The 14036-nt window shown below is 35.4% G+C and overlaps 1 protein-coding gene across 2 annotated transcripts in view; it reads right to left on the bottom strand.

Annotated features, from left to right (window-relative positions):
• Positions 1-652: 652 nt before the first annotated feature.
• The window catches only part of LOC127518175 (nephrocystin-4), a 41736-nt gene continuing 28352 nt past the window's right edge, over positions 653-14036 (bottom strand). The window contains exons 3-5 of one of the 2 annotated variants that reach the window (XM_051904564.1): positions 13305-13474; positions 12125-12189; positions 653-1166 (exon numbers count right to left, since the gene is read on the bottom strand). In XM_051904564.1, the coding sequence (XP_051760524.1) occupies positions 937-1166; positions 12125-12189; positions 13305-13474 (465 nt within the window). In that variant the 3' untranslated portion in view covers positions 653-936. Of the gene's footprint in view, positions 1167-12086; positions 12190-13304; positions 13475-14036 lie in introns of those variants that run through there. The other variant, XM_051904565.1, reaches the window with a different exon arrangement.

Raw genomic sequence — 14036 nt, forward strand, 5'->3', positions numbered from 1 at the left:
TGACTTTTATATTTTTAAGTTCTAAACAACAACAACGATAATAATAATATATTGCAATAGATAATTTATCAGATTTGTAAAATATTTTTATTGTTGAGACCCATTCAAAAGTACAGAACGTGTAATGTGTGTGTGTGTGACCTTGAAGTAATCCAAAAGTAATCAGATTACATTACTTTCAAATTATGGTGCTTGGATTACGTTACTGAATACTTTTTTTTATGAAGTAATTTGTAACTGTAACGGAATCCATTTTTAAAGTAACCCTCCCAAGCCTGATTACCTTAGCTGTCAATAGGCAATGATTAATTATTACCAATTGACAAAATAACTAAGTAACAAATTAAATACTTTCACACTGACTCTGCTGTTCAACCCAATTACATATTAGACATTTTTTATGGATGTCAATAGGTAATAATTATTTCAAATTAATATATGTAAATAATAAATTAAATAAATTAATTAGATACTAAATAATAATTTTAACATTGTTCATCACATTTAATTCATCTGAACCTCTCCTGGGAAACCCTCCTCTCTACATAGAACAGCAGAAGCTTTCTCAAGCATTAAGGATGTATGTTAACCCACATTTTAAACGAGCTTTAAAAACTGGTGGGTGTCACTGAACAATGTTATGATCAATGATGTGCTAAGACTACTGGGAAATTGAAGGTGATTTTTCACTTAGATACAATTAAAGCAATAAAATCAAGAGGCGGCTAGTGAAATTTGGCTTTTATAACACCCACTCAAGAAAAGTTTATAATCAGACGGAATATATTGCTTTTGGATCTTGCAATGAAATGCTTTGAATCATGTCTTATTAACCGTATTAACTGTCAGGGGGAAACATCTCTCTTTCTCTACTTTCAGTCTGTGTGGAGGCCCAGGAGGATGCAGAATGTACCACTCAAACATTTCAGATGCAGTTCAAAGAGAAACCTGCTCCAGAGGAATCCCATTTCTACATCTGCTCATCGGTTTATAATGAGGGCGAGAGAGAGAGAGAGAAATATCACTGGAATAATTCTCAGGGATGCGGTCATGTCCAGATACTAGAATGTTTGGTGGGAGGAGGTGCATGATGGGAGTGAGAGCTGGGTGTGGCTGTATGGAGTAGAGCAACTGAGAGCCCTCCATCACTGATAATACAGCATTCACTACAGAGAGAGAAAGAAAGTGTAATTATTACCGTTGAACTTCACAGGAAGATGCCACAATTCTAGATTTTCACATTTTCTAAGAGTGTAAAACTCACTACCACAATGCAAAGGAGTTGCTAATTGGTTCATAAGGTGTTCTGAGTGTTGCTAGGTGTTACTTACTGCAACAGATACAGTCAGCAACACATAGAATAAGGAAATAAATCCCTGTTACCATAAGCCGCGTTTCCACCGCAGGAACTTTCCCCAGGAACTAGGAACTTTGGGGTGTCACTTGGTGTGTTTCAACCGCAGGAACCAGGGTCTAAATGAAGTTCCGGGTAAAAAATTCCCCCTCAGAAAGTACCTGCTCGCTAGGCAGTACTTTTTCAAAGTTCCGGAACTTTCGGGGGTGGGACTTGGGTGCTGAACATGTTGATTGGTTGAGTTCATGCAGCATTTTTATTGGTTGAGTTCACACAGCATTTTATTTCAACCATCGTTTTTAAAAGTCTGTTGTGGTGCATGCAGCAAGAGTTGTTTGTTATTCGAATTAACAATGGAGTTTAAAAAAATACGACCGATGGACTGACGATGAGGTTCAAGATTTATTAAACTTATATGTGGAGGACGAAATCCAGAGGGAACTGGAAAGTTGCGCGCAGTATCGTGCACATGGACGGCGCGCCAGAATCGAGTTCTGTCACGCTTGAGCGAACAATAACACACACAATAATGCCAAAAATGTCCGTTTTGTCGAGTACCCTCATAAGAGCAGCCTTGAATGAGTTAAATAAAGTCTTAATTGAAAGTAAAGAGTTGTGAGAAAGTGGGACTTGTGTGAGATCCGCGTCATGTGCGGCAGCTCTTAAAGGGACAGCAACCAGTCATTGAAGATAATAAAAGAACAAATGCAACAGAGAAAATTACTCACTGATCTTGACTAAAGAACTTTTGTAGCTTTAATGATTAACCTATATTTAGGCTATTAATTATGCAGTGCAGATTGTTTGGTAACTTTATTCAATTTCTGTATTTTTCCAATCTGTTAGACAGGTAGGGAGGGCACAGGTAAATATGACATTTATTATGGGTTTATGTGAGGATTGTTCTAAGTTCACTTAAATTAAAAGTTGTTATATTTTTGAAACCTAATAAATGTAAAAAAAAAAAAAAAAAAAAAAATGATATAGCTTTAAATTACATTGTAATGTCAAACGGCTATAATTCATGTTTAAAATTGGGGGGAAAATTAATTTTATCGAGATATCAGTAGCTGTAGGCTATTGGTATCAGTATCAGTATCTCATAAAAAGATGCTATTAAACAAGTATTTAAAATATTCTGTCTTTATGTTGTTTTAATTTGGAGATTAACTGTGAAATTATTACATTTTAAAATATATTAAAAACATATAAAAACTTAAGTGTTTTTAATTGCGATTAAAAAATGTGTGATTAATCGGGTTAATTTTTTTTAATCGACTGACAGCACTAGTTTTAACATATTTTAAAATATAATTAATTCCTGTGATGGGAAAGCTGAATTTTCAGCAGGCATTCAGTCTTCAGTGTCACATGCAAAATTAGCAAAATTATAATATACTGATTTGGTGCTCAAATTATTATCAATATTGAAAACAGCTGCTTTGCTTTCCATTTAAGATTCTTTAATAAACAGAAAGTTCAAAACAACTGCATTTATTTGAAATAGATTGTTTTACCGTCTTTTGTCACATTTAATAAATGTAATGCACCCTTGCTAAATAAAGCAATCAATTTATTTACAAAAAAATAACTTACTGAGCCCAAGTGTTTAAAATATTCCTAAAAACGAATTTGCAATATATAGTAGTAGGCTAGTAATACACATTCATGTTAGAAATGTAGGTATTAATATTGTGTACTATGTGTAGATTTTCTCAATTCAATCATCATTGGCAGGTGTGCTGAAAAGTTAAGTTTGGATTCTGATTTCATACTAGATCCCATACTATAACCTACATGCCTTCAGTCCCTACTTCACTGTTAGTTTACGGGATTTTATTGCCCAGTTTATGATCCTCTTTTCAGCTAATTATGAGCCTAAAAAGTAACAGCACGTCTCTCCTAAACAAGCCACACAAATTGAGGTATTGTTTATGACTGTAGCTCAAACGGTGCGGGACAAATTACACACTTAACATCTAAAGTATGAGCAATAATAATAGTGACGCTTGTCTTACCAAGCACCACTAAAATCTATAAACAGATCAAAAGCGGGATACTGTCAAACCCCACAGCGCAGAAAAATCTAGATTTATATGAACCCAAGGTTTACACATCATTGTTAAACCACTGTGTCCTATACTAAGAAAAACATCCCTGTCAAATCTGTGCTGTTGACTGCACCCAATGAAACTCGCCATCATAAAATATTAAAAAATATGAAAAGATATTTTTCTTGAACTGGGACAACATGCAAGGGCACAAGCGGAGAGTTTCATTTCATGCTAGAGTCAACAGCTATACAGTATGGTAGCAATCTGCACTTTAATTTAATTTCACCACATTTTTGCCCACTCTACATGATTTCGAGAATACTTTCACTGTCAGACACTTTCACAGCAAAGGAAAAATATCCACATGGACCCCATTTGAGTCACTAAATCTTATTTACTTTTAAAACAGGCACTTTATGTCTTACGTTCTCAAGAAAAGCAACACCAAGGAGTGAAGGTAACGCTTGGATATTGAAATCTCACAAAAGCAGTATATTTAAGAACTTATATAACGCTTTTAAATTAGAGCTGTGTCCACAAGACCAAAGAAAAGTTTTCCATAGCGCAACTGGACAGGGCTCCATAAGAGTCTTTGTTGTGCGCATCTGTGTGAAAGAAAGAGCAGGCTGGTGTGAAACCACTGAAAGACAGGCCCATTCAAGCCAGTCTGCGTCATTACATTTCAGCAGAGCTCTCCATTTTTCATTAGACCATTTATCCCAGACACGGATACGCGAGCGCACACATTCCGCTCCATTACTTCGAAGCCGTATTACACAGAACCGTGCATCACTGCCGCTCAATCGGAAAAAACACCAGCCGGTTCTGAATGGAACGAACGCGTGTGCGCACACCTACCTGATTTGAGGAAATGGATGTCGGTGACACCTGCATACACCTGGCGCCAGATGATACCACACGTTTTCATTCACATACCAAACGAGCAAGACAAGACAGAATCTTACTACTTATCTATTATTATCTACTTATTTTGGATTTTATACCGATTTTGGGGGAGGGAAATCTGTGTAATGGATTTAAAATGTACCAAACATTACCAGACAAACTCCAAAAAGAAAAAAGAAAAAAAGATTTCCTTCTAAAGGCCCACACACATTCTGGAACAATGCCATTGCCCGAGAGCAAGCACAGTCACTTTATCAGACAAACTCATTCTAATTGGTCACAATCGCACTTTGCTTACTCTGTGCCACTGTGCAAATCACTGAGCTGCAGTATGTCATTCTGTTCACTCTTAATACCAGCTCTGAATGGAGCCTGCTTAATGGTTAAGGATCAGGGCTTTTAAAGGAAAGGTCACAGGTTCAATCACAAGTAGGGTGACAAAATTGCTGAGATTACTTATCTAATGGAGCAATCTGTACAATTAGAGTACAACAAATTGGATTAAAAAAACATCCACTTAGTAGCAAATAAACATGCTGTTCTAATGATTACGTATTACCAGGCCCAGAAAGAATCAGCACACTTTTTCTGTTCTCTACACTGATTTTGGTGGACAATCTGCAGAATGGAATAGTGTGTGATGGAAGTACCAATCCTGAGGAAATATGTGCACAGATTTTGTGTGGGCCTGCATATTTCTTGTCTGTGTAGCAAAGTTCATCATTGTCTGCTTTATTATGCAGCACTATGCATTTTAAATATAACCTGCTGATCTTCTTTATGTTTGTATTTTCCTGTTTCACTGTATCTGTATAAATGAAAGACCTGCTAAAGTGTAATATTACTGCAATTACACTACTGTTCAAAAGTTTGGGGTTGTAAGTTTTTGAAAGAAGTCTCTTATGCTCACCAAGGATTATAAAAAAAAATATGGAAGTAAACCAATGGCGTATGTTTCTGAAATAAAAAGCATCTTGAATTGGAAAATTCAAGAGAATTCAATTTGAATTCTGAAACTGAATAGCATATCGTAATTGTTGATTTAACGATCTGAAATTATCGAGTATGTCCCTCACTTTACAAAAACAAAACAAAACACTCAGTGAGTGCACGCATGCACGACGTGACGTAGTCTAGTAGGTTAGTCTAGTGCGCGTGCATATTTAGAGTGCACGATTTCACTGCGTGATTTAGTGTTACTAAAATGCCTTTAGAATGCCCGAGAATTCAAGATAAGAGGCAAAAACCCTGTATATCTTTCATATTTATATAATTTAATATAGTTAACCAATAGTAAACAAAGAGCGCCGTTTTTGTCCAAATATCAGCATGATTACAAATGTGATATTGATTTTATACAGCGTACAGTTTAATGAACAAGAACTTAATAGCAAGTGACTTACATTTTAGACACCGAATCGCTTGTTTCGCTCTATTTCGCCTTCGAAAATAGTTCCAAAGTCCACACAGAATTGTTTTGCGTCTCTAAGCAACACTTCCTGAATGAATCAGCCGCTTGAATGAATCGGTTGGTTGAATCTCAATGACATTCGCTGCCACCTACTGGCGGGTTTAATTTTACGTTTAAAGTGTCTTTTCATTTTTAAAATAATTTCAAATAACAGTATTTAACGTTTTATATTTTCAACATTTCAAAACATTATTTATGCATCTGTAACTGCTCTTGACTGATAAACTTTAATAAAGTTTAATCTATAGTTATATAGTTAGCTATACATTAGATTACAATTTCTGTACCTGAAAATGTTTAAACCTACTTGAAAAACTTGAAAAGCACAGTTTATTTCATTTAAATGTTTGTTCTGTTTTATTTATTTTTGCTGTTCCTCATAATTTGATTATTTGTTCCTGTTTTATTACTTACTGTTTTGTCTAACAATATTTAAAATTTAAGTTAATCTAGTAGCTTTTGGTGTCATAACCCTATTTATTAAGGTTACACGCATCAAAAACAACAAAAACAACAACTAGGCTTATTTTATAGGCCTATTTTCTTTTCTTTTACTTTATTATTTTTTTGTTGTGGGGCAAGTGAACATTTTGGCAGGGCAAGTAAAAATTTGAACCACTGGCCCCACCGGGCCAGTAGAAAAAATCCTTAGCGTTGAGCCCTGTAGTCTTGGAAGTATGACCAAAATAATAATTTTTACCGGAGAATGTCATCAGAACAAGTAACAAATCTGCCACTTTTGCTCTGACCAACTGAGAAAAAAATCATTACAATAAATCACGCTACCATGATGATTAAATCTAATGATCGCTTAGCTCATATCACATCAAATTACTATTATTGTAATACTTTGTTCATTTTAACAACATCAGTATTGTGTGACTACGTGTGTATTAGCGTTACCTGTAGAATTCAATTTCTGTACAGTCCAATCTCTAATGTTAATTTGTCATACAATACAATCCGCCATAAAAATGATAAGTTAAATTATTCCAGCTGCTCTGAGAAAAGGCTATAAATGATCCACCACTGGCAGCATCCTCACATGTCATATAGCCTACTAGCTGGGACTCCTTCTTCATGTAAACAGACATGGCGTAATAACGCAAAGACGAACGGCAGCATGCTCGAATTTCCCATGAAAACCCACCAGTACCACCCAAATTATAAAACATTATTAAAAGCTTACCATTGTGAATCAGGGTAAGATAAATAGATAGTTTTGAACACTGGCTGGTTATGTACTTGCTCAAAAATTGATTTTGGACATTTTTAACCAAAAAAAGTTATGGAGAGCAGCTTTAATAACATAAAAAGCAGAGAAAAAAAAGATTTTTTTATTATTATTTTTTTTTTTTTTTTTGAAAATGTGATCAGGACACACTGTAGTATAGATTCAAACTATCTCCGATAGGCTCAACATGTGTGAAGCATACACACAAACCACTAGGCCACGGCTCCAAAAACAGCGCTATAATTATTAACATTAAAATAAAATAGCAGTTAGTGTACCACAATCTTCAGCTCTCTGTCCACCAACTTTGTTGCTGATTCCCAGTGAATACTTCATAATTAAACAATTCATTTTACATGACCTGTTTTTCTTTGGCCTTTCGAGGTTATTATGCATTTCTTTCACGGGTGAAGGAACAGCAGATGTAACAACATTAACATGGCTTTGCATCTATTTGTCTGTATTCTGAAGGAGTGACTAAGCTACTGTGCTTGTCAAAATCAGCCATCTACAAACACTGAAGTGTGTCAAAATAGGCATTCTAATCTTCTGAGATGAAAAACTGCTCATTCATTCTCACAGCTCTCCCTCGCTCTCTTTTACACACACACACACAAAGAGATGCGCCCAGACAAACACATCAAATAAAGCACAGATTTCAATGTGCCAGCATTATTAGGCTTTGCCAGTGCTGTTTACATGTCCTCTATGCCAGTAGTTCTCAACTTGTCGGTTGTGATCCAAAAATGTTCCACTGCAAAAAGCAAGGGAATAAATCAATGCTGACTGCAAAAAAAAAAAAAAAAATCTCAGATTTTTAAAAAGGAGAAAAAAATATTTGTTATGTCTTTTGTTTGTGACATCACAGGCTGTGCATCCAAACCAAATTTGTCAAACGGTAAAAACTTGTCAAATTAGGGAAACATGGGTAGGTTATATGGAGTGATCTCATCCTAGAAAAACATAAGAAAAAATCTTGAATTCTCCCGATGGTTCTTGCTAATCTATTTAAACATCTGTTAAGGGTTTTTTTCCAAGTCACTGTGGTTCATTTGGCTTGTTCACTATTCTTTGTAAAGCTGCTTTGGATAAATCTGTATTGAGAAAAGTGTAAATCAAATCTAACTGAACTAAACTAAACTGAGTTACATTGATTTGAACAGAACCAAATTAACTTGAATTATTTTAATTAATGAAAATGAATTAAAGTGAACTGAAGTAAACTTAAATCGAAAAAATATTTGAAAAATTAGAAGTGAACAAAATTAATTCACAATGAACTAAAATGAGTTAAATTGGTTCGAAATCAAGTTTATCAAGTTAAATTTGAATCAAGTTTTAATGAATGAATCAAATAGAACTGGATTAAACTTAAACTGAATCGAAAACTGATTTGAATTCATTTGAATTACAAACTAAATTGATTTGAACAGAACTGAACTGGTATTGTGTCGGGTTGTCACGTGATGTTTAACGTAAAATCTGGATCCTAAAGAAAAACCAGTTGATAAGCACTGCTCTAGGCCTCGTCCTCCCACTTTCCAGTTTCTCCACCATCCAGACGGTGGCTTCAGTGGCATTAATGAGCAAACAATAGCTGAATGTGTGTGCGCTGATGTATAAGTCATGTGAGAGAATATTTGTGTTTGACAGAAAGTTTGTGTGTGATCTGAGAGGCCCGAGGAGGCTCTCAGAGAGACAGCAGGACATCTCCACCCTCCAGCATGGAGAGGCATAATTGAGACAGAATGGCAGGTAGCACTGAGACACACGGCTAGAAGAAGAGGCTGGATTCAGAGAGAATTTTAGATCAGCGTTGCTCCCTCTCCACTCTAACAGCTGGACACCCTGCAGATACACTACATCCATGAGTCACTCTCACATGGTGCTCTCAGTATCCAGATTAACACATCTACAAAGCAAGCAGTATGATGGGACAACAGCAAAACTACATCCCTCTCGCTATAAACAAAATTGTTTCATTTAGTTTTGTCATTCGTGATTATATAGACATCAGTGTTTAAGCCAAATATCTGAAGGGGGAAAAAAATTCTGATTAGTTGTTTCTTTCAACCAATATCTTATTAAATTATTTGTTATGAAAAACAAGTGTTCTTGGTTGTATTGAATGCACACTTCTAGTGTACTTCAAATTTTAATAGTACTTTTAAAAATATATATAGATGAATGATTCAGACATAAATCCCGATCAATTCTCTCCTCTCTCTTCCTCATTTACGGCGCTCCGCTGTCACTCACGTGACACGTAACAAGGAGGCAAGACCTAAACAGATTAGTCAGTTTACATGGTGGATTTCGAGCGGCAATTTTAATCAAATTCAAGAATAGTACACCATTTTAACATTACTGAAACATTTTTTGTCATATAATTCACTTGTATTGTTGCTTTCAGTATGGCTATAAAAAGGCACACAAATGATATTCAAACTCACATTAGATGCTTTTGAAATTAAATAAAGCACATAAACAGTACCTGAGATTATCACTGCCATACTTTGTGTTGTTGCTCCAGCCGCGACGTCACAGAAAAATAGAAACCATTTCTAAAATAGAATCATCGCGTGTCGCCGTTGCGGCTAGTTAGGACACGCTGTAAGGTAATACCACCAATCTCTACAACCACCTCAAACATCACCACAAAATACAGTACGAGTTAGCCATGAAGGATAAGGGAGCCACACATAAAAATACCAGCCGAAACAAATAATAAATAAATAAAATAAGGAAAAGAGACTATTTTTTGTTACTTTTAAGTCCAGCACTTTATTATAAATGAACGTCCTGTGTAGACAGTACTTTTTTTTTTTGCAATAAATGTTTTGGTTGGAAAAAATGAGAATCGTGTGAGAGAATCATGATCTCAATTCCCATGGAGAAAAATCGTGATTCGCATTTTAGCAAGAATCGTGCAGCCCTAATCAAGACACTGTTCAGATGTTGTATTTCAAGACATTTGTCAGTTTTTTTCCTTAAAATATTTTGTAAACATATTGTTTACTATATTTATTTGCTTGGTCTGTGTCATTGTGGGATTTGTTTCTTTTGCTGTTGTAGGCTGTAAGGACCTTTTGAAACAACTGAAATAATTTAGCGAAGCGATATGGAACTGTAATGTGGTCAAGACCTGCCTAGAACTACTTTAGCCGTGCATTTCCCTGAAAATAATTGCACACCTTAGAACGTTTTGGTGAATGTGGCATGTGAACCGATCATCTCTTCCTCTTTACTACTAGTTATAGCACGAAATATACATGAACATCAGAAGGTATGTTGTTTCAACTGCGGACATCACATACCATTTTTCAAGTTTAATTCCACCAAAGTTAATCTACTAACCCTACTGTTTGGTTTGTTTGGCAGACAAAATGGCAGATAGCAAAAGAGGCACATAATATCAGTGTTATGACTGGTCAGATCGCCTGTCAGTCAAACACCCGCGAAGGGTGAACTGCACTTAATACAAATTTTAACTTAACATGCAAGTGTTCAAAAACATTACATTCAGTTTGCACTTAAGTATATTCATTTAAAGTATTATTTATGTAATACGTAACATAATTGTGTAACAATCATGCATTTTTTTTCCTTTTTTTTTTTTATTCAGTACCACCTGCTGTTCCTGCACCTGTCATCTTCCAAAAAGAGGACACTTGAAGGCTTTAAATCCACAAAGCCTTCAAGTGTGCTTTGTGGATTTGAGTGCTTTCGATCCACAGTGAAGGAATGAAAAAGAAAGTGTATTCTTCTCAAAACTACAGACAGAAAATGAATGTATATACAGTACGTGGCATTTATATTCAACCATATAAATAACAGTGAAAAAGTGGAACATATTCATAAGATATAACAAAATAATAAGAACCTAAATAGAGGAAAGCACATAAACACAAGGTCAAAACCAAATTATACATCTTCCTGGATAAGAAAAATCTGCCAAACATAACAGCAAAAAAAGGGCCAACATTAAAGAACATTCAGCAATTAAGACTACTTTTTGAAATCTGTTTCAAGAATCTCTTCAATTATTTATAGGCGAGTCTCAACTATTTTCTTTAATTTGCACATTTAGGACTTTCCTTCAACAGAAGCAGCCTGTTCACCTTTCAGTGTCAGGAAAGATCGGAAAACAAGATCTGAAATGGTCGTGATGGAGATTGTTTACTCAGAACAGCACTGCAAGAAATAGTCCTAATTCAATTTTCTTTCAAGTGGAAACAAATCTAAATGGAAAAAGTCAAGGCAAACTGATAGATTAAATATTGAAAGCATTTGAGAAACGAGGCAAATGTACACACATGCAAATAGTTTCTCATCACTAGCGTCAGAAACCATAAAGTGCTATTTATCAACTATTTATTACTAAGCTCTTGCTGTTGTCTCTAGCTCAGTTTGACTCCTTTGAGACCATGAGTTGAATATGTTATCTAGTGTCAAATTTCACTACATGCGCTTTCCCAGAAATCGGGCCAGTTCAGTCAAGCCTTCAAATACCTGCTGTGCTGCTGGGGTAATCACATCAATGAAACATCTATCTACTGTACCGAACTAAATAACTCATGGAGAACTGCCTAGAAGAAAACTGAAAATGATCTCATCTTTTAAAACCCACATTCATACTGACTGATCACTTCAACTTTTAAAAGTCAACATGAAACAATTCACAACCCATTTCACTTCAGCAACGTGATGCATGTAGGTGTGACACCAGTTATTCAATAAGAAAAATTAGGGAAGGATTTAATTGGATCATGACAATAGGGCATTACATATGAGAACTGAGTCACACTTGAATTCCTCCTGAAACTCCTCTGGTACCCATTTTTGAGGAGTCTTTTTGACCAGAATATGGAGACATCTTAATGTATCACAACGGTATCACTTTTTTTTTACCCCCAAATATATCATCAATTACTCTTATTGCCATTAATTTCAATACATCAGCATTAACAGGTATTGAATTAAGAAAGTAATTACGGGCAATTCTAATTTCATGTTTACAAACTTTGACTGAATCCACTATTCATTTAGCAGAATTGAGTTGCAAACAGTGTGGACTATGAACTATTGAGTGTGGTTGCACTCACACTGCAGAGGGTCTTTCAGCGTTGGGTGCAGGAGGGCTCTGGGGGTCCCATTGAACAGACTCAACCTGAAAAAGAAATGGTGGTACAATAATAATAACAATAAATAATTAAATAAATAAGTCAAAATATTTGAAAATGTATAAATGTTATGGATCAAATATACACTACCGGTCAAATGTTTGGGGTCAGTACAAATTTTTTTTGTTTTTTTTATTTTTTAAAGAAATGAATCCTTTTATTCAGCAAGGTTGTATTAAATTCATCAAAATAAACAAAAGTGACAGTAAAGATATCTGTAATGAAAATTCTACTTTATTTAAATGCTGTTCTTTTGAACTTTATATTCATCAAAGAATCCTGAAAGAAAAATGTATCAGTTTACACAAAAATATGTGTTTGTTGTGTGCAGCACAACGGTTTTAAACGGTCATAATAATAAGAAATGTTTCTTGAGCACCAAACAGAATTTTACAACTAATTTCAGAAGGATTATGTGACCACGAAGACTAGTCCAGTGGCTAATAAACATTCAGATTTGCCATCCTTTTAAAATATTAATATTACTGTTTATTTTTTTACCATTTTTGTTCAAATAAATAGCCTTGTTGCACATAAGAGATTTCTTTTAAAAACATTGAAAAACTGTACTGATCCCACGCTTTTGAATGCTAGTGTATATATTATGCATTATAAAAAGCACATACTACAAAAAAAATGAGATTAAATAGTGTATAAAGCACTGAATTTTTTACTAAAGTAGCACTGTCCAAAAGCAATACCAACAGATAAAGTTTCAGAGGTGGCCTCTTTTGTGGAACATGTGGAAGGCGGGGAATGTGTTTGGTGGCATGAATTTAAATAAGACAAAAAAAAAAAACAAGAACTCAGCAGGGACCCTTCCAACTCATTTCCGAAGCCCACCACATTCCGGTGTTGTAGATATTTTTCATTTTTCAGTACAGAACTGACAACATGAAATTACAGACTTATTAAAAGAGGCACACATCCAGTTCTTTCTTCTGCTGAATAGTGGGCCAATTAAAACCACTTTATTCACTCTTTATATGTTTCAGGATTTGCTGCATAGTAAATGAGACTGTGCTTTGGAGTCTAAAGGAGTGTCATTTTTCTGACTCTTGGAAATGCCCATTCTGCACTGCTCTGAGGTGTTGACCATTACCTGCCCTCTCCCTGAGTGATGCTTTTGTCTGCGCGACCTGTGAAGAGCTGAAGGATTCCAAACCCTGACCCCACTGCATCCTGGGAACCGTCTGCCCTGGTAGACAGAGACACCAACTCCACCACTGCCACCACAGCGTTCAGACACAGGGAAGTGTGGAAGTAAACAACCTTGAGAGAGAGAAAAAAAGATAAGATTTTTACCTTTTTTTTTTTCTCACTGTAAGCATTGTTTGCTCGTGTAAAATCAAAGTCAAGTCAAATTTATTTGTATAACACTTTTCACAATACATATTGTTTCAAAGCTTTATAGGAAATAATGATGTTAATGTTTATAATAATTTAATATCTTCATGCCTTATGCTCTTCATGCCACATTTAGCAGATTAGAGCTGGGTGATAATAATGTTTACATTCTGTCAACAAAGTTTAAATTCCACCTGGCTAGCGCGCTTTCCATAATGTCAGGATTAAGACAGTAAGTCAGGAATGCATTAAGTCAGTAGGCAGAGAGTAGGGGGTCTTTAGTGGCTGTTCGAACACATTCGACCACATGAGCATTTCCACTAAAAAAGCAATCCAGCCGAATACGTTTTCAACTACCTCTGGAAGTGGTCGAAAGTGGACAAGCACAAAACTTTTTAGACCACGTTTACACCTGTATTTAGTGCCATCCACATGTGATCCAATCGACCAAAACGCATCTTAAAAGGTTAGTTCACCCAAAAATAAC

Source organism: Ctenopharyngodon idella, chromosome 8, assembly GCF_019924925.1.
Source record: "Ctenopharyngodon idella isolate HZGC_01 chromosome 8, HZGC01, whole genome shotgun sequence".
Lineage (NCBI taxonomy): Eukaryota > Metazoa > Chordata > Actinopteri > Cypriniformes > Xenocyprididae > Ctenopharyngodon > Ctenopharyngodon idella.